This window comes from Medicago sativa, chromosome 5 (genome assembly GCF_051527215.1).
Source record: "Medicago sativa cultivar Bolivia chromosome 5, Bolivia_mono, whole genome shotgun sequence".
In the NCBI taxonomy this organism is placed as follows: domain Eukaryota; kingdom Viridiplantae; phylum Streptophyta; class Magnoliopsida; order Fabales; family Fabaceae; genus Medicago; species Medicago sativa.
The window spans coordinates 61,745,778-61,768,548 of NC_140753.1; the positions used below are offsets into that span (position 1 = coordinate 61,745,778).

Genomic DNA, 22,771 nt, shown 5'->3' on the forward strand with positions numbered 1-22,771 from the left:
TTGATTAAATCAGAATTTTGTTCCTGCAAGATAACAAAGAGTACAATTGGCACCAAGTACAAAGTACATGATTCAACTCCCAATCTCCTTTGAAGTCCTAATGTTGTGATTAATTCCAAATAGATGCTCTACTTTGCAGGAACTAAGTGGGAGTAAATTGCACCACTGTGAATTTATTAACTGCAAATTTTGCTATGTTTTATTTACAGGGTTATAGGCATTACATAAAGGAACAAATGTTAAATGAGCCTCTTGAGGAGATAATGAGGAAATGACATGAAGAATATTCAGCAGAGGCAAGACAGATACATGAAAATCACTTGGAGGCTTGCCTTATGTAAAGTTTTTTTTATCGCTTGTTTTGAATCTCTTTATTGATCTCTTCATTCAGTCAATGATTTCTAGGTTTGACGGTGATGCAAGGCCAAAACAGAAGTCACTAAAACCTAGTGAAAACTTTGAACAGACCAATATAATCTCTGACTGTAGCTTCTAATAATAGAAAAACCAATGGTCAAAGTAATTCTTTTCAGCGTTGTCAAATAACGACTATAGTGGCACTATAGCGCCATTGTTAGTGATAGCGGTTGTAGCACTCTAGCGAAGTATAATTTATACAAACCTGGTTTAAGAGATGAAACATCCAAAATGGACACAAATCTGAAATATGACTTCAATAAGAAAACTCCACATATTTGCTTTTTTTTGAACAAAACTCCACATATTTGCTTAAGCAGAGGAGATTAAAATTATGCTTCTAACTTGATTATAGACCTCCGGAGTCAGAGCTTTATAATACTACTAAATTTTCACCATGAAGATCACAACTTATTCGCTTTATAACTATTATTATCCATCCTTTGTCATACTCATTTCATTACATGCAACGTCACTGTTAGAGTATAATCACCACCATCCAAAATAACAAAAAGTAAGATCCTGCAGGTGGTAAAAAATTAAAAGAAATGAAAGGATAACCTTCTGTGCTCTTATCGAATACCTGGCTGTAAGATTTAAAGCTCTAAATAATGCCACCGACAAAGCTGCAAATGAAAAACATGAAAGAAAAAAAAAACCTCTCTTTGTAAATAATATCAAACTACCAAAGCAATTATATAAAGTTAACAGATAACACAACTAACCCATTCTTAAGAAACTTTATTTTACTTTTGCTTTGGATTAAGTCAATTATAAGCAGATGAAGAGGGTAGTTAAAAGACCATTACTTCATTCTAAGACTGAATTAGCACAGATCCTGCACTTTCAACCATTTAATGCCTGATCGGAACTAGTACCTCTATTAGAAGAATTTCCCTTAATAGTTAATACAATAAGAATACCTCTCCCTCTTCTTATTTATTGGCAACAAGCCTTATTTCTCTAATCATCCCATCCCGACATCCCCCAATACCTGACTATATAACTAATTATATCTTCCCCGACACAAATCTATCAATGTATTATATACCCCCCCTAAAAATATCACCTTGTTCTCAGGATTGGACCGCTCTCTTCTTATATAGCTGTACTGGTTAAGAGAAACTTCCTTCTGGATCATCATTTCCCAAGGCTTCAAAAGTATTGGTAACCGTTCATGTTTCACATGTTGACAAATGATAACTGTGACACCTTGTAAATGCTGTCTCACCTGTAAAATTTCTTCAACATCATCAACTGTACAGAGAAACACAACAATGGCAAGAAGCAGGCTGCTGTGCTACTCACTCCCACTCTTGCTACAACTGTATGACTTGGACCCTATTTTTCCTTTGTATTCATTGATTTCTTTTCTTTACTTTACAACCCACTTCTTGTCTCAAACAGGATGGACTTGGCCCATATGGGGCTAGAGATAATCAGTCCTACATATCCTTCATACTCAATCAGAAATTTAGGGACTGTAATAAATTAGGTCAGGTGCCTTACGGAGACAAACTGACCCCACCTCTGAATTTCTGATCTTGCCCGCGTCTCTTTTACACTTTGGCCTTGAATATGTGACACTGCTACTTGTTTAACCTCCTCTGTCATGTGAGCAGTGTCACCAATGGAACCTGCAACACAACTATGCGGTTTAAGTGGAAAAAATTTCCCAGTTTTATTGTCGCTGGGTGTGACAATCCCCTCGTTGGAAAACCAAATTCTGGTGGCGTATGTCCCTTCCAGACCGTTTCTGGTTCTTCCATTTTTGAAGCCTTCAACAACATCATCCACATGATGCCCATTGACACTTCAGTTGTCTCCTAGAAAAGGGGTTCCCCTACCCCTTCACCCTGACATCATGAACTATGGTAAACACTTATGTTCCTCGCTCTGCTTCTCTGATTTCATTTTCTCTTTGTTTCTCCTCATTTACGGGTTAATCAACATCTTTCTCCTTCATTTTGTTATCCATTTGACTTTCTTTCCTAATGTCATGTACCAAGTCTTCAATCTTCATTGTTCTTCCAAATTTCATGATTCCACATATACTAAAAAAACCTCTTCGCTCTCGTGCTTTGAGACTGCTAGTTCTCATTTCTTGCTCTCGTCTTGAAATGGCCCATATTCTAATTCTATATCATTTTTTGCCTTTGCCTCCACTTTTTCTTTGGCTTCTGTTCTTGATTACTCTTATGGCTCATCAACGAATAATGTTCTTCCACATCTCTAATGTAACCATCATCTGAGGCTTTGCTTCTCCTCAAATTTCAAAGCTGTCTGCTCTAGGCCGATCGTTGCAGACTCGCAGCACCCCAATTCATCCTTCCACAACACTTCAAACTGTATCAGAAATTTTTGCACCATATACTCTCTCTCTATCTCTCTCTCTCACCCTCCCTCCCTCACTCTCGCTCTCTCTCTCTCTCTCTCTCTCTCTCTCTCCCCCTCTCCCTCTCCCCCCCCGCTCTCTCTCTCAAATGAAAAGATACTTCTCATTCTCGACCCTCTTTTTATATATAGGTAACATACCTTATTTATTTAATCATCCAAGCCCCCAACTACGAGCTAAGTAGTTTGAACTCCCTCAACTATCAAACCTTTCAAAACCTTACTAAAAGACAAACTAGGAATCTACTAAAGCATAAGTATATAAGCAACAAAGTTTCTATTGAAAGAGATCTACCTCTTCAGGACTACCCTCACGTAATCCTAATCCTAAAGCTGATGCCAAAGCAAAGTGCGGTGACTTTTCTCCATTTGTACAGTTTTTGACATTGATCTTTTCATGGAACTGCATGTGTTACACACAAGGAATCAAACAAGATATAACAAGTGATACAACATGAAGCCATCCAAGACTGCCCAGTAAATGAAACAACATATACTAGTTAAATTATCATTTGGAAAGCCCAAATTTATCAAACGATTTCAGAAACAATATGAAAGAAAGAAGATTAAAAATTGAGCTATTGATTATCACAAAAATAGGGATGTTAGGAAAACAACGGAATGATGAAAACATGATATGACACATAAAAGTAAAGCAATGCTGATTTTTTTATTTTATTTTAGTCACACTAAAAATTTCCTTCAACTTTTGATCTTTTAAAATGTTTTTCGTTCACACCTTTGTTGTCTGCTTTTAAGAGTCTGGTCATGTATATCATTCAAATATTATAAAAGTTTTTTCCAGTAAAATTTAGAATTTTTTAACAAAACATGAATTCCTGAGCCTTTTAACAAAAGATGAATTAAAATTTAATTCAAATATTATAAAAGTCTCTAATTGATGACATTTATTAAAATGTTAAGGCTTTTCAAAAGTGATGATGTGGTTTTGCCGGATGAGATCATGATGTCGGGGCCTCATTCGCCACTTTCGGCTAAGAGTGCGGCTGAGTTGAGGTTTTGGTACTTTTAATTAGGGGGGACTTAAAATCTAATTGATGATATGTATGTAATCTAATTCTAATGATTCAATAATTTACCATTAGGATTACTTGTTGAATTTGATGTTATACCGAAAATGCTTGATAGCATATGAACAATGTGTTTAATTTATTTTTTTTGAATCGGCAAATATTATTAAGCTCGGAAAGCGCAAGACGCACAAAACTGGCAAGAGGAGGAAAAAGAGTACAAAGGCCAAAAAACAAGGGGCCCCTCAACACCAATAGACTCAATAAAAAACCCCCTAAAAGTCCTACTTCCGAAAAAGAAGAGGAAAAAACAGCAAAAGCAACCAGAATGCACACAAGAGACATGCGCAACCAAACACCAATCACGAAGCCAGGAAGCAAAACCCCACCGCACACTAAGCTGCACCAGCCAACAAACCTGTAGCCCCACAGCAGGAAAAAACCGCCTGCAACTGAATAGAGAGAAGACCTGCCGCACCACAACTCAGCAGGAACACAACAGCCACCACAGCTTGCAACCGAAGAAAACAAGGGCAGCACCTCCACTCCTCTTATCTTCTACACAAACAGCTTTTTGGATTCCAAATCCACTCATAGAGCAAACAAGTCGGCATCTTTGATCTCGCTAAACTCCACCTCCAGGATATAACTTTTATCTCCTCAACTATATCATCTATTCTAATCTCAACATTATTGAAAATGGCGTTATTTCTTGCTTTCCAAATCGCCCAAATGGATGTGTGCCAAATTAATCTCATTCCCCTTCTAACCTCTTTCGGATGAGTTGCCACTCCATTCCAACATTCCCAAAGTGAAACACAAAGAAGATGATTTGTCGACTTCCAAGTCATTGTCGTAGATGTAGCCAAATCTTCAAGTCTTCCGGCAATGCACAAGAAGATGATTTGTCGACTCAACCATCTCATTGCAAAAAACACAAAGCAAGTCTATGTTATTTGGAATAGCATTCCGCCGAACTAAATTCAATCTCGTTGGAATCCGATTAAGCAAAGCTTTCTAGGAGAGATCCACCACTTTTGACGGCGCCGCACACTTCCACACTTGAGTAAACACCTGCATCTCTTCTCCCGGCACCTCATCAAGAGCCGTTAGAGCCTCTAATTTCTTATAAATTGATCTTACCGAAAACATCCCGTTCTCCTCTATCTCCAACACCACTCATCCGCCCCTTGGGACAACTCCACACTGTGTTTCATTATTGTTGTATAGTAACAATCGGATTTTATTTTGGAATAAGTGTGCATCTCTCTTAAAGTCATGATTATATATGCAATTCATTATTGGACCCGAATGTGGTATGGCTAAACAACGTTCAATACCCCCTTAAGGTGTGAGATAATCTATCTATCTATCTATATATCTTTGAATTTGAAACTTGAACTATTCTTATGCAAGAGTTTTGATGATGTGGCATGTCTAAATGAGCTCTAATTTTTCATTTTCTATTGATACTTTGTCACCCTCTTTTAACTATTACTCTAATAATTCATTCATTATTTAACCCCCCACTAAATCAATTTAATGTTTAGTGAATAGGCCTATTATGAGAGATTGTATATGCATGATGATACCCTCCACTAATTCAATGTTTTTCTATTCATTTTCCAACAGTTTCAAACTACCCAGTAGCTGAAATATTTTTCTTGAAATCAATCGGTTACATTATCATTCTATTAATTTTTCCTTAAAAAACAAAAAAACTCTATGCAACATTTCTTACGGGAGCAATTTATTTGTATATTTATGACACTATATTATCATGCTATCAAAGAGAGAATTCCCTCTCCAAGTTATGCATCTTCTCCCTCACATTCTTTTTTTATTTTCAGTTATGAAAATTCTATTGAACCATAACTGTTCTTGCATAGTGAATTGCTTTAGTTGCGGATATTGAATCATCACTCTCAAAAACTATCCCTGATTTTTTCATCATCATTTTCTCTAAGAAACTATGATACCTCTTCAATTTTATCTTATGGTTCACCCCATCCACCATCACCACTTTTGTTACTCTTCAATCTCTTGATTATTCATTGATTTCTAATCTATGACATAATAGGGACTCAAATTACTATTAGATTAGAAAAATATTTTAGCTCAACTTTTCTTTATTGATTTTGTTTTGAAGGATACTTTGTTTATTGATATAATGTTTATTAGTTTAATATTCTAACTTTTTTTAGTTTATTTCTTAAGGTGGATGTGGCAATTTTTTCATGTCAATTAGAAGAAGAGATTGCTTCAAATAAAAAAAATTGGGAGAAGAGAATAAAGGAGGCTTTTATTTTCACTTTTGATGCATCTAGCTCGAGAAGTCTATGAAAAACGACAGCTCATGTAGGTATATTTTTATAGCCCTAACTATTATTTGCATAAACATTTAAATTTATTGAATTTATTTTGAAGTTGTTTTATACAGTAAATTGTTTAGAGTTTAAGTAAATTATTTTTAATTAGTTTATATGAATGTAGTGCTAATTGTTATCATCTATTATATATTTATTTTCTCACTCATATTTTCGGTACAATTTATCTGTTTATCAAATTTATATAGGTTAAAGAAATATATAGGTTAAGACAATATTAGTAGAAAAATATTACAAATGACAAAATAATATAAACATTATAATTATTTATAATGATAATATTTTATATGTAGTCAAGAAAATATTTTTATCTCTAAAAATAGTAAAAAAAAAATGATTAAAGGTTAATGAAACTATTGGATGATACCTCTTCAATTACTCGCTCATTGTATTAGTGCAAATTTTAAGTAACTGTTTCCTATTTCTTAACTATGGTCATTTAGTCACTCATTGTATTCCTTAAACAAATGAAAAGGATACAAGTGATGATAATTTTGTTCATCCTCACTTTCTTCAAGCAATTGAATGATACTTTTCAATTTTGTATTATAGTTTTTCTCTTCTCTTTTTTACTCTTCATTTATTGACTATTCATTGGTTTCTATGATATCACTCAATTTACTCAAAACATTCCTCAAAATTAACCTATAAAATGAAAAGGCTTGATTTATCTATCTATCTATCTTTGTAAAATAAACTTGAGTCGCTCTAATGCTAGAATTGTACACCTCTAAAAAAAACTTGATTTCTACTCTCTTATTCTATCTATCTAAATAAATAAATAATAATGTGCAGTTAAGTTGAAGTTACATAAAGATAACTTCTCACATTATATCTAGAAAATGTAACTTCTCACCACATGATAAATATGTATAACAGAAAGTTATTTTAACCGTTGACTCTATATATGCTCCAATTTAAAGATGTTTTTTATATGCTATATTAATTCTGCATGTTCGCATATAAAGCTTATAGACTAATCAAATTCTTTTTTTGTTTGGTTCTATACGTTAATCAAATTCTACATATACATTTTAACATGAAATGTCTTAGCAAAAAATAAAAATTTGAAAAGTCAGTCCTAACATTTTAAGAATATTAAAAATGATTATTATGCTACAAAAATAAATTTCATTTATAAGACCAAAAACTCTAAAAATTGATGTTTTAGTTTTTCTAATAAAGTCTTGCCTCATGTTATATATACATGATTGAAACATATACATTCATGATCATTTTCGCTTTTCTCTTTTTTTGGTGAGGTGGTTCTCCCTTTTCCTTCCTTTCTTTTTATTTTTGTTCTTGGTATCTTTGTAATCTAAGTTTGCATAGTTCTTATGCAAGTATTGTGCATATGTGACACCTCTAAAAAGCTTTCTCACACTATTAACAACTTGACTCTATATCTTAAATTCTTAGTCCATTGATATCCATATTGTTGTTGTTCAACTTCCTAACAACCCCACCATACTAATTATTGTTATCAAAATTAACTATTTAATTTTTCATATCATCAATATTATAAGGGTCCTGCTAACCGGTGCCCCCGGGGCACTGGTTAAGCATACCATAAAAGAGAATTATTACCATAAAAGGAAACTGCTTTTGACTTTATTATAAATTAATTACATAATTTCAATGCATTAACTACTATATAATTTCCTTTTTCATATCCTTAACCAGTGCCCCGGGGGCACCGGTTAGCATTTCCCATATTATAATATAAATCATTTTGGTTTTATCATATTTGTCTAAGTCATCAGGCAAAATATGAAAGATTACTCATGAATATCTATAGCAATATACTTATGTGTGTGTCAAAATAACAACGCATCTCTTATATGCAATATACTTGGATTTCATGAGAATGATAGAAACAAAATCTAAGTCAGACATAAAGATTTTGAAGTTGTCATATAAAAAAAATATTGATGTAACAAAATCTATACCGGCATCAATGATTGTCGAACAATTTTATCTAATATAAAATACTACTTACACATAACAAAGTTCATTCAAAAAGCTCTTTGAACATTTAATCTATTTTGCTTATTGAAAAAGTTTGGATGTTGATGTCATATATTTACTTTTACATTTTACTTATTTGAAACTTTAATTTTAACTAACTCTTTTATTTGACAATGACAAAAGTTTAAAAATGTTTCAATTGTAATTTTATTTAAAATAAAAATGATTCATTGGAGCTGCCGAAATGGTCATTTCCAATAAATTTATTAAAAAAAAATCCATTGAAACCCGTGCAACGCACGGGTTAAATACCTAGTTTCATTTATTATATCAAAATTGCAAACTAGTCATCAAATGTCTTTTTATTTAACCATTTTGATCCTTGAAGTGTCTTTTGATAATTACTTTAATACTCAAATGAGTTTTTTGTTTGTATATTTTATCCATAAAATTACAAGTAAAAAGACACTTATGAATTATGTCCAATTTTGATACAACGCCTCCCACGTTAAGAGACAAAATGGTTGTTTACTCATGCCGTACCTATACCATCAATGATTAGAAGTGAGTTGATTACTTTTTGTTTCCATGTGATGTGAAGCTTTTTGTTACTTCATGATCCGTTAATTCAATTTAACGATCCCTACTTAAGTGATAAGGAGAGGATAATATTATGCTTATGACGAAGGGTGTATGTTTTACTCATCACATATGATGGCTGTTATTTTTTAATAAAACTATGTTTCAATTTTTACGAAGTCGTTGTGCATTGACTGTGATGACATTTTGCATGATGATGATGATGATGATGATAATAATAATAATAATAATAATAATAATAATAATTATAAGGGTTAAATATGTTTTTAGTTCTTATAAATATATCAACTTTTTCGTTTGTCCGTTTTAATCGAACCGTTTTAGTCTTTCTAAAAAATTTCTTCAACTTTTTTTCGTTTTAGTCTTTCTAAAAAATTTCTTCAATTTTTAGTCCCTATCGACGAACTATGTCCTAATATTATTATTTATGCAGGGATAATTATGTAGAATTTGGTGTTTACTTTTTTAGGATTAATAATTTATTAACATTCTTTTTCATGAGATTTATGTGGAAAACTTGTAAGCCGAATTAGGACGTACATGTTCATGATAATATTTGTGCTCCCATGATATACTTCAACCAAGTCGCCCTTTCTTTAGGCATGTGACTACTGACTAAATGGGAATTGAGGAGGAGGGAGGAGAGCTGGTGTGGGAAGTGGAGGGAAATGGTCCTGCTTCCTCCTAGGCAAGGACGAATCTGGACTTTCAATACTAGTGTGACAATTTTTTTTTTGTCAAATAATTAAATAATATTAAATTTAATAAGAAGTTATATTAAAAATAGTTGTAGAAATTCTTAAAAAAAAAAAAAGTTGTAGCAACCAAAATTATAAAGAAAATAATATATTTTTCACTTATTGAAAATGAACTAAAATTATATCATTACTAATTATCCTAAGAACATCTCTTTCTATTCTTTCTATATAGGTTATAAGAGATGTCAAATGTTCTAGCAGGATACCCGTGCATACGAACGGGTGAGCGCATTGCGCTCTTTTTTTGGAAGCAAGTTGCAATTGCATAGAAATTATAAGAAAAAAAATCTATGTATTGATATATGAATAAAAATATAGACATATGTACAAATTGTACAAAAAATTATTTTCGTATTAACTATGAATAAAAATATAGATATGTGGTCCCGTGAGCATAGCTCAGTTGGTAGGACAATGCATTATTATATGCAGGGGCCAGGGTTCAAACCCCGGACACCCCACTTATTCACCTTATAAGGTGAATTCTAGTCACTAGGCTACCTGACCAAAATAAATAAATAAATATAAATATGTGTATAAATATGTGCTTACCACTAGTACAATTGAATGGATATTAAACAAGGATGATGATGGAAAATGTGACCGAAAGCATAGGAGATGAGCATGCTTTCGAACAAAAGAAAAATATAAATAGGAATTAAGAAATTTCGATTAACACACTCTACATTTATGTCAGTAAATCAATGATAGGGATTTGTTTGACTGTTGGTGGTTAATGTTCATGATTCCATCAGCCAAAAGGGAAGCTGGAATTCGATCAGGACCGTTAGATCCCCACTTTGAAAGGGTCGTTGATTAATGGACCATTTGATGCCACGTTACAATATGGTATATCCACGACGACCGAATCAAAAGAGAGCAGATTGGCCGCATGTATAAGGCTTATGGTGAAATTAGTTTCCAAAATAGACTTGGCTTATTGAGGACAAGCCCGAAAAAAGAAAGAAAAAAGAAAGAGAGTCTTGTTTGGACTTGAGGTGGAGTTGAAAATTAAGAAATCGATCTCACATACGAGGGAACAAGAAAACCTTTAATTAATGGAAAGTTTGAGTCCATTTGTTGAAGCTTTAAAATTTGTGCCTCCAACACCCTAACACGAACTAACTCTCATTATATTTCTACACTCCAATTGAACTTGTGCGATAATGATAATCCAACAGTTAATATCCCAAAATTTAAAAGAAGGGATCACAAATTAAATCAAGTCGTTAAGCACACAAAAATTAGGAGAAGCATAAAAATAACCCAAGTACCGAAGAACATGTTCAATAGTCCACATGCCTGATTTTGGCAGCAGTATTATCCTAGATTTAACCATAGAAAATATTAGATTATGAAAGAAAACAATATTTTCGATATCCATAGAAAATCATACAAACCCTAGATTTATCCTTCCAAAAAGTTTCTTGATAAGAATGATTGAGAAAGATCAAGTTAGGTTTGAAATTTTTGAGCTTGCAAACTATCTGAGATGCCATATGAATACAATTGTTCCTGAGTTCTCTAAACCGATAAAGCTGCATCCACTTGCATGTGAACATCTCCACAAAAAATCTTTTATTCCAAGTCTTGAGTTCACATTTCACTTAAGATACAACTACATAGGAAACCCAATAACAGGCACACTTCGATAATATCCCAAGTTCTGGATGATCAAACAACATTTTAAAATAAAATTAGTCAGTTTCAATGCCTTCTTATAAAGCACTTTGTGTTAGTTGAAGAAAAATTCTTTGACAAAGAATTTGTAAAAACATTTTAACTGAACCTTTAGCTTTAAAATGATTTCAAGTCTTTTCTTAGAATTTTTATTAGTTATCTTTGTTAGAGTGAATATATATGTAATTTTGTTGGTGTGGTACTAGGATTACATGCATTCTTATATGCCTTATTATTAATTCCATATGCAAAGAGTTTCATAGAGTTACCGTATATGTTGTTCGCAAGTATGCAACAGATGCCAAAAACTACCACGCATGTAGCAGAAGTCATGACCACACCTGAAAAAGAAAAGAAAAAACATTGAGTCGTTATAAATAATTTTTCATACATAATAGAATTAATTAAACTTAAAATTAGTGAAATTAATTATTAGGGATAAGCTAGAGAAAGTATGATATAACAATACAATACAATACAACCTGCAGTGCATACGCATACATCCACCGATATTCTGGACATGCATTGAGCATTTTGGACATCTCTGCCACTTTTCTCTTTTAGCCAACTGCAAAAATTTCTTATCCAACTGGTTTTCACGCTTCGTCTGAAATTGCCGACAATTCATATCTGCATGCCATGGAACTTTACATTGTGCACAAAATAACCTATGACAAGAAGGGCATTCATAACTTGTAACAGCGCATGCCGCGTCATTCACCATCAAAAGAGAACAATTCTCATAAGGACAGTAAATTTTGTCCTTCAAAGCAATAGAAGACTCACAGTTTGCAGATTCCCAATCAACAATGATTTTATTAGGTAAAATGGATTGCAAATGTTCTGGTTTCAGTTCAACAGAACATTCTGGATCAGGACAATTCAGTTTCACTACTTTTTCTTTTATTTTATTCTTCACATATTTGGATATGCATTTAGTACAAAAGGGATGATTGCATGAACCAGTCGAAAACATATTAGAGCGTGTTACAGAATCAAAGCATATACCACATAAGATTTTCGAGGATTGACCTTGTTTGATAACTATCCTTGTTTTCCTCTTCAGAAAAAAAACTGTCTTTATTTTGTTTCTGTTTCTTTCTGGCTTGATCTGTATCTGTTTGTTGTTCCTAGTGGTTGCTTTCTTAGTCTCCTCATCTTCATCGTCAAGGTCTTGTGAAAGAGAGTTTCTCTTCACTGTGTTTTGAGATCCTTTTGCTGAAAGAGGTTGACGTTGACGAATAGTGGTTGCTTTCATTGGCTTCTTCTTTTCATTGTCTTCTGCAAGAGAGTGTCTGTTCACCGGAATCTTCTTTCCGTATGCTGAAAGGGAAATTGCAGGAAAGACGAGAGGACTGCGTTTGATTTTGAACATCAACTTGTGCGGAGGCTTCTTCTTTTTATCAGCATAGTCTTCTGCAAGAGATTCTCTCTTCATTGAGATATGTGTTCCATTTGCTGAAAGAGAAATAGTTGACATGGTGGGAGGAATCGTTAGGGTTTTTTCTTCAGGAACTGCGTTAGGTTTTCAGTTGTGCTGGGTATTGTTGTTTCTTTTATAGGGTTTTTTTTTTTTTTGGTACAAGTTTCTTTTATAGGGTTACTAGGTAAAATAACATTATTTTATATTAAAGTTATAAATATAATTATAAATTCCCCCAAAAAAAAATCTACACAATATATAAAAGTTAATGTCCAGCAAAATTTCATTAATATCCTTTTCTTAACCCATGATTTTTTTAAATTTAAGTGCCTAATTGTCATTTTGCAAAAACTAAATTTAATTTAATTTCATTAGATTTTAAAATGCCGATTCTATAACCACATAGCAAAATAACAGCAAATTTTTTGGCTTCACAAAGGGCTTTTTTTTTTTTTGGTTACTTTTGGTTCACAAAGGGCACACAATGGATAACTACAAAAAAAACTAAAACTAATTTAATTAATAATAATAATAATAATAATAATAATAATAATAATAATAATAATAATAATAATAATAATAATAATAATAATAATAATAATACTTTAATCATACTATATATAAAAGTTAACCCATAAGCAAATGTTAGCCCTAATTTTAACCTAAACCTAGGGATTAAATTTCCTGTTTTAACCCTGACATAAAGCTTAATTACCTAAACCTAATTTAAACCTAAACCTAACAAATTTTCATACTATATATAAAAGTTAACCCATAAGCAAATGTTAGCCCTAATTTTAACCTAAACCTAGGGATTAAATTTCCTGTTTTAACCCTGACATAAAGCTTAATTACCTAAACCTAATTTAAACCTAAACCTAACAAATTTTCATACTATACTAGACTTTCGACCCGTGCTTACGCACGGGTCATACAAAAGAAAAATTAAAGCGCAAATGTGAAAGGGATCATTTTACTTGAAACCAAAAAATAGTATAATTCAATTCATAAAATAAATCGTCAGAAACCTTTGTAATGCACCATATTAAACAATTTCCACGACATCAACCCTGTTACGATAACATGACATATAAATTTAATGATATAGTTTATTGAAAAAAGAAAATCCAACGTCTGTCGACATAAAAATAGTACCAAAATGCAATAAAAACATGACTACAAAACCAAGTGCTACACATTACGGAAAACTTCTTTATAGACCACATTTGATGTCACATTAGTATCTTGACCGTCCTCGTCATTGATCAACATCTTTAAACCATCCCTCGAAGTAACCCTCGATACTGCGACGTACAATTGTGCATGTGAAAAAACAGGAGACGGTAGATAGACACCAACATTTTTCAAAGACTGACCATGACTCTTGTTAATAGTCATTGCAAATGAGACGGACAACGGAAACTGCCTTCGTTTAAACTTGAACGGAATTCTAGTATCAGACGGTTCTAGCGATAACCTTGGAATAAACACCTTTTCACCTATATTAGACCCAGATATTATCTCTGCCTCGAGCACAAATTTACCCATCTTTGTAATAATCAATCTTGTACCGTTACATAAGCCCAAATTTTGATCTATGGTCCTCAATAACATCACAGGTACTCCTACTTTCAATCGAATCCTATGGTTTGGCAATCCGGAGGCAACAATGGTGTTGAGAAATTCAGGCGTGTGGATGTCGTCTAGTGCGTCACCGCCTAGGTTTTTATGATAAGGTGTATCATAACTCAAATAAATTTTCTCCTCACCAGGAATCAAGTCTAACACATAATCATTAACCTGATCAACAATTGTATTCTTTGGTGCCAATATTGCTTTACTTTGAAAATATTCTGATTTACCAATGTTTCCTAACAAATTTGGGTAAGTGCTTTCAACAATAGATGCAATAGGATTACCTGAACTTGGAATAAGCAAGTCGGACGGGATTTCAACGGATATGTCGACATCATTGATTACCCCAGTTGTACCATCCTCAATGCTTAAAACCCAGTCAGAAAACAACTTCCTCTCTTCAATGTCTGCTTCAGATGCGCCACTTAAAACCCTCATATTTTTTGTAAGAGTAAGGACTTCACAGTACCTCCATAAATTAGATGAGTTAACTGTACCGTAGACAATCTCTGGCCTGGTAGCTTTGGGCATGACCGGTAATATCTGTCTGAAATCTCCACCTAAGACAACAACCTTACCACCAAACGGTATGTCCTTGTTTCTCTCATCTACGGTCTTTAGAACATCTCTCAAGGATCTATCCAGTGCTTCGAAACAATGCTTGTGCATCATTGGCGCTTCATCCCATATGATAAGTTTAGCCTTAATTACCAGCGATGCCAACGGTGTATTTGGAGTAACTCCACACATTGAGGTCTCGTCGATTATAAAAGGGAGACCGAATCTTGAATGTGCAGTTCTTCCACCGGGTATAAGCAAGGCAGCAATCCCACTGGATGCACATGCCAAAACAATCTCACCCTCAGACCTCAATGCAGCTGACAATGCCCTCCAAATAAATGTCTTCCCCGTACCACCATAACCATACAGGAAAAAAAACCCAGGTCTGTCTTCCCTGACTCTTGTAATGATTGTATCATATACATTACGTTGTTCCGAAGTCATGGTCGACATCAACTGGGCATGTTCAGCAGCTAGTAAAGACTTATTATAATTCATCTCATCATAAATCAATCTATTTCCGACATCAGTGACCAACGATACATCGGCTGTTGGCATTGGAGGAAAATCAGACAAACTCTTCCCAAAACTCTGCAACAACGTTTCTAGCTCGGCCAATGCATACGCCTCCAACTGCTCATCAGTCAACCGTAAATCTGGTAGAGAAATCAAGGTTGTTAAAAATCAGCAGGAATTGTATGTCGAAAATATATACGGGAAAAAAACAGCCATGTTCATGTAATTTTGATAAATAAACATACGTATGAATGCAGTGAATAGAGCTTATTTTTTTCAACTTCAGACAATAAACACTTATGTTATAAATAGTTATTCATTCATAATTAATGTAAATTGTCATTAGAATAATTATTTAGCAGAAACGCAAAATCACTATTAGATTTACCAATATCACTGCATGTAATTTGAGTAAACAACGGTAGTTACTTTCGTATAAAGACAAATGCATGTATTGTCAGAGATGGAAAATTATTTGAGGAGGAAAAATGGATAAACATAATTATTATGTAATTAAAAATAATAAATTAGCAATAAAATAAACCTGGAGCTCCAAGCACCCGCCTCTGTTTGTGAAGAATGTCATCAATTAAACTTGCAGATGTAGAATTCCAGACAACATTTGGTCTCGCAAATTGATCAGATACCATCAGTTCTACAAAGAGTCTACGTAAATAAGTGCCAGTGCCCCAAAGACTTGCTTCCATTATCGCGTCTATAAACTCCTTGTCATCATCCAGTAATCCCATAGCGTAGCAGGCCTCCTTGAAAGTATTGTATTTTACACTGTTGACCGTCTTGATGTCATCAAAAGATGTCGAACCTTTGATGTAGTTTAAGAGAGTTCTCAGGTAAAACCTTTCACCGGAACCTGGTGGAGCAAAATGGACCCTTCCTATCGAAAAACCAACTTGCCTAGGAGTCCATTCATGATCCGTTGCTTTCCACACGAATTTCGTCGGGAATTGATTGTACGTCATATTTCTTGCTTCTGGATACTTTTGATTTGCTTTCATCCAGGCCAAAAACTTTGTAGTTTTTCTATGCGATCGCTCTACAACTTCTTCAATATCCTCGTTCTCTTCATACATAATTGAATGCTCATTTTCTAAATGATAATTTAACCGTTCAACCGAAGGTTCTCTGTAATGTATGTCAAAAGCGAATATTCTCCAGGCAGCTTCACACGCGGACAAATACCGACAATCATAATACATTTTTATCTCATCCAAATCACTTTCACCTCCACCACTATAAAAGTTTGCGGTGACGCGATCATGTCCCTTGTTCACATATTTGAAAAGGTATTTGATAGAACGATATTGGTTGCACCACTCGACATTGATATGAGCATTGTACTTCAAGAGCAGTGTTCTATTATACGGCACAACAAACCTGTTGTCTGCAAAACACTCTCCTTTTTTTACATAAACTCCATTGTCCCTTCTTCTGTAAACTGGATATCCATCTTTATCGATCACGGTTTGGTCCACAAATTTCTTTGGAAAGTGCTTGGTACATTTATTTTTTAGCATGCAAGGTGAACCTGTGTTTTGGTCACCACATGGGCCGTGAATCATTAGCGTAGTCACTATATTAAATAACTCCACATCTGTATCTTTGTTTGGAATCTCTGCTGATATAATCTTGTCAAGATCCTCAGGCTTCTTACAACGATAACTTGGCTTCAAAAACACCAGTATGTGTGCATGAGGTAGCCCACGTTTTTGAAATTCAATAGTATATATAACTGCAGACATAACAGAGAAGCTTTAAATAAGTTAACTTAATGGTAAATTAATGTAAGAAATAAAGTATTGCACAAATGTCATATAATTAGGGAGTCGTGGATAACTATTGAATATTGGTTATAAAATACCTCTAATAAACATTATATTTACATGGAAGATGCATAATATGCGACATGGATTGACATACTATTTCATCAATGTGCCGTATGGAATTAATTGAAATTCATTTTAATATTTGCATCGTGGATTATAATATAGAGATGAAGTAGCAATAGAAAGCAAATTCAAATTCCTTACAACGGAACATAACATACATAAATAAAATGCTACAGTTGGGACCAAAACTTTAGTGTAAATATTACTCACCTGCCCGGACTTCTCCAAATATTTGGCCCTTCTTGATCTCCTTTATGAGATGATCGAGTTTTAACTTGAAAATTCTGCAAGACAAATCTGGTCTATCTGCTGGTTTTAGATTATGCAATTTGAGAAAATCAACAACTTCCGGCCATTTATGATTGCAAGTAAACGTGATGAACAGATCGGGATATCCAATCCATCCACATATAGCCATTGCATCCTGATAGTTTTGGATCATGTACCGTGGACCACCAACAAAAGTCGCGGGCAAAATAACTCTTTTTCCAGTAGTAGCCGGATTTGTCTCTCCTCTTAGAAGTGCTTCGGTTAATCCTTTATACATATGCGCCCTTAACTCTTTTTGATGATCTCTTGCATACCTTAATCTGGCATACTCTATCATACTGAACCCGTCGACTAAAAATTGGTGGAGCAACCTCCTTGAAAAAACAATAGTTGAATAAATCCTTTCTCGATGCTGGATCATATAAGCCATCCATTCTAATAGAGTGACATATAGCCTTTTTATCTGTGACTTCTTGGATGTTTCATTGTACCTGATATATTTTCGATAACCATCCTGTCCTCTTGGAAACAAAAGCGGATATTGCAACAGTAAGTAAGATGGCTCAAGAATCAAAATTCTCTTCAAAGCACCAGATCTTTCTTCGACAACAACATCTCTTTCAAAATCAGAAGAATCAAAGTCTCCGACTATCAAAGCTGCAACCTCTGACGCTGTAGGCAAATTATACCTCCGACCATCCCGATTTCTCTTGCCTAATATTCTTAGCTTGACAGTAGGGGCATTTCTTGCCTTCAAAGTATCTCTTGCAGTTCTATACTATTTGGCGTAGGAATTGACATCATCAAGAATGTCCCTAAGGCCAATAACAATTGACGATTTCATCGAATCATTGTCGTCATCCATCCTACAAACAAAAGCCAAATATCAATATGTACGGTATGAAAGCTTTACTCCAGAGAGTGGAATGAAAAATAAATATCGAAATCAGCAAAGTATAAAACATTTTACCCCACAGCTGCCATTCTATTCTTGATTTCATTGTCGGTGTCATAAACGTACAATTGAGCAAACTTTGGTACATCTCCTTCCATTGGCAGCAAACTACCAATCCGATGATAGTTTTCGCCATTGAGAACAAACGTCGGAGGAGCGTTCCCACTATTCATAGAGCTGTCAATCTTTCCACCCATCGATGTGAAGGCAAACATACTGTTAAAAGATCGAATATTTTCCATAAAGTACTTGCTTCTTCTATTGTCAGAGTAATACAAATCAGCGAGAGGTTCAGGCAACGGTGGGTACGCAATTTTGATCCTCCCTTCCTTGCAACACATAGAGAATTCTGGCACTATTGGCTTGCACTCCTTGCGAGTCCTCTCTCCATACCACATGTGTGATCCACAATCTTTGCATATACAATCCGGCTGCCCGAAATCCTCGTAACTTACACTTTCAACAGAATCTGAAAATAACGCGAGTATCATGAATTGTATATATTGTAACAATGTCTCGGATGAAAGTAAACATATTTATATTTAAATTACAAATAATGGTACCTGATTGAAGAGATGAAAATATTCCCAACGACATATCGGTGCAATTCTGATGCACAACGTCAGAGCTGATGTCTGTTCACATGCAACAGCTATATACGTCAAGAAATTATCGTTCGACTAATATAATTTTACGATGAAAATTCATATTCATCCAATACGATATTAGCAACACAAATATAAAGTTACAGAGACAAAAAGCAACATTACCTGAATTTGGTGGAATATCGTCATCTTCCAAATTTTGAAGGCAGTTTCCAACGATTAATTCTTCAGTAGCAGACGTGACAGACGACAAAATTGTGTTTGTGGCTTGAAAAAGATGGTTCTGGTTTACACTTACATCATCATCCAAATGAATCACTGAATCAAATGAAATAAACACGTTTGAGAGGGTCGTAATGTTCTTTTCAGATTAATTGTTTTCTTTAAACCAACCTTATGCAATCGTTTTATATGTTTCTTGAATCATTTTCTTCGTTTTATTCTTGTATGCACTATCCGATTTATCAATATTTATTCTTTCTTTTATTGTTTTCTTTTCAGATTTTTCTGAATCAGTCTGAACCGAGTTTTATTTCGTCTGTAACATGTTGATGCATTTATGTGTATTGATGTGGGGAAAACATCCTAAATGATTTCCTTATTTCTGTTACTCACTAACATCATTTAAGTAAGGTTTTGTTTTAGCTTACATGATATTGAGAAATCATTGTTCTATTTGTCTAGAGTGTTCATTATTCATTACTTTCATATTTACTATTTAATAAATCAAACCGTGAAAAGCAATTTAGTAAGGTTCTGTTTTGGCTTATCATATATGTATTTATATTCAGACACGTCGTGAGTTGAGACTTGGTATGGCTGAAATTAATCCCAAAAATTAAAAGAAAATTCATCAAACACATTCTAACTTCACAATTATAAAATAACAGAAAGTTTCAAGAAAGGGACTAATGTTTGTAATTACTTATTCTTTGTTTGCTATAAAATTCAAGAGTACTAACCAAATGACTAACAAATAGTAGTCTATTTAATAGAATAATTTTATACAACTTTCTCTGTATTTTTCCTGTCATCGTGCAATAGTAGCACTGATCATATATTGTGAAGTTGAAACCTAAGGATATAAACATTAATATAGCATATGATGCATATGCTTTAATATTATTTAGGGAGACAAAAATGTGACTTTATGCATTGGTATGCAATTTTGAGCCACTATATTTCACATTGTATATCTATGAGAAAAAAGACAATGGTTTTTCTTATACCTTTGTTATGCTTATCTTTCATTCATAAAGTTTGCTTACTACTGTGTATTACATGGGACGCAACTGAATTGCTTTTCACGGCTACCATATATGAATTGTCTAGTTATTCATTACTTTCATATTATAAAGGTTCTGTAGCTATCTGAATTTTGGATGAATTGTTGGACTAAGTATAAATGATGAAATATAACCATGTTGCTTTCAGGCTTCCTAGATGCTATTTAGTGCACTGAAGCGTAAAAATATATAATTATATAATGAAACATAAATAAATATACCTAACTTATAAGCATGTAGCGTTTTTTTAATGAGAATAAACATAAAAAAGAGGGAAAATAAAAGGTCTACGAAGGTCCTTATGAATTAGTGCAAAGCAAATCTTGAAGTCAGATTGCAAAACACCAAGTAAATGTAAATTCTGGAATGATAGGTAATATTTCAAAATTAAGATAGCATCAACCGTTGCAAATGTGCAAAACAGTATAGATGCTATATACTTAGTGTGTGTGTGCTTTTGGTCAAATAGGTGTGTGTGCTTATATTCTAATCTAAATGGAATAGCATAAAAACCAAGTGTGTTCATTGATAGTTTACCTTCATTGTCTGGTATATCAGAATCCTCGCGGTTTTCACCGCATATGCCATCGGAAGATCCAATAGAATGGTCGTGAGACACATGTGTGGCGTTTGCTAAAACATGTCGACTGGTTCCAAGGATTTCATTGGTCTTGCTATTAGAACAGCGCCTACTCGGTACTTCTGCAAAGAACATCCATGTTTTAGGAAAAGTAGGTAAAACAATTACTAATAGTGCTGCGGTGCTTGTGCTTGACTAACCATTTGTGATGTCGGACAAAGGATTTCTGTTAGAGACACTTATACTTGTATGAGATGAAGGTTGATGTGAAACAATTTCTGTATTATCATATATTTGCAATATTTTTCGCCTCTTGCTATTCTCCATGAAGCGAATGGGAACATGAATTGAAACAGCACAACTAAAAGGAATTGCTATTATATGTAAGTGAAGTGGATAAAGTCACCAACAAATGATCGCATATGACTTACAGCCGAAACAAACCCCTGAAAAAAGAAAAAAGAGCGAGTATTTCAAAGCAAGTCACAAGAAAGAACAATCAGCCTGATATAATTGCTATCAGACAGCCTATTATGATCCAATAAATAAGAAGAAATGTGAAACAATAAGAAATCTTTCAACACAGGAAATACATATATAGGCTGTCTGCTAGCAAGCTTGTCTGTAACCTATTTCTACCAAGCCCCTTGCAACTACCCATCTGAAACTGCTACAAAGTAGAGCATTGAACCATTTACGAACAATTACATTATTCAGGCTTACTACATAGATCAGACGATCTGATCTTCATTCACTTGGGATAAAATGCCTGGCTTTAACCTTCCAAAAACCTTGCTAGATTATAATCACTTTAGGGTTCTTAATGTCAATAATAACGAAGATTCAGTCCTGAAGGTATTTAGGGGTTTCTTTTTTAATTAACTTTGGTTGGGCTGGCTAGTTTTAATGCTAATTAGGTTTATTAGAATTTCATCCTATCCCTTACAGATTTTGTTACTTTGATAACAAAAATAGGATCAGAGTCGTTTCTTGTTTCATATGATGCTGTTTTTATTAAAGAGAATCTTTTAATATGAGCAGATATAAGAAGCTTAAGAATAGGAGCATATATTAGAAGCAAAAGAATAGGAGGAGATAAAGTCACCAACAAAATTCTACAAATCTGTTATTATTATGAAAAGAGAATTTTTTTTTATTAAAGAAAGGTTGGTTTCTATTTGTTTGGGCGACCAAATCCTTTTTTTTAGTAAATCCTTTTTTTCTTTGGTTGTTTTTTTTTCAGTAAATCATTTTTTTGGGCGTAAATATCCTTTTTTTTTAGCAATCTGTTCGTAAATAGTTCAATGTTTAATTCGCGTCTTAATTTTTGTTGGTGTTCTTACTCAAGAACATTTTTATTTCAGCTGTGATGAAAAAGGACAAATATTTAAACATGGTTTATTTGTTGTTTCCATTTTTTTTTTGTGGGGTTATGGTTTTCTTGAGTTTCACAGTTTTTTTTTTGTTGGTACAAATAACTTGAAAAAAAGTGAATGGTTGTTGGAATCTCACTTCAAACATATATAATTTGAGGTGGTATGGTATAAAGTACGTACGTGCTTTTTTATAATGGGAACATGAATTGAAAGCAGGGAGGAAGAAGAAGTCGTGCCTTTAATAAACAATGAACTTATAACAACATCTCATTGTTTCGAGTATAGGTGTACTGATAACATTCCTTCTTGATTGTTGCCTATGACATCATCATCATTGTTGACTTCCATTAATTCATGTATAACTATTATTGTTTAGGATCAACTGTCATTAGTTTGTACAGTTGACTTACCTTATTCATGCG

General features: G+C 33.6%; 1 protein-coding gene and 1 pseudogene across 1 annotated transcript; both read right to left on the reverse strand.

Moving 5' to 3' along the window:
* Positions 1–387: 387 nt before the first annotated feature.
* On the reverse strand, positions 388–12,863 carry LOC146923784 (uncharacterized). The gene is made up of 8 exons (XM_085711772.1): positions 11,718–12,863; positions 11,505–11,576; positions 4,167–4,242; positions 3,107–3,214; positions 2,138–2,195; positions 1,941–2,054; positions 1,487–1,674; positions 388–492 (listed from the first exon to the last, which is right to left on the reverse strand). The coding sequence occupies exons 1-8, from the start codon at positions 12,713–12,715 to the stop codon at positions 388–390; spliced, it is 1,719 nt and encodes a 572-aa protein (XP_085567898.1). The 5' UTR covers positions 12,716–12,863.
* Positions 12,864–13,849: 986 nt separating this feature from the next.
* Positions 13,850–21,300, reverse strand: LOC146923785 (uncharacterized; annotated as a pseudogene).
* Between the last annotated feature and the right edge of the window lie 1,471 nt (positions 21,301–22,771).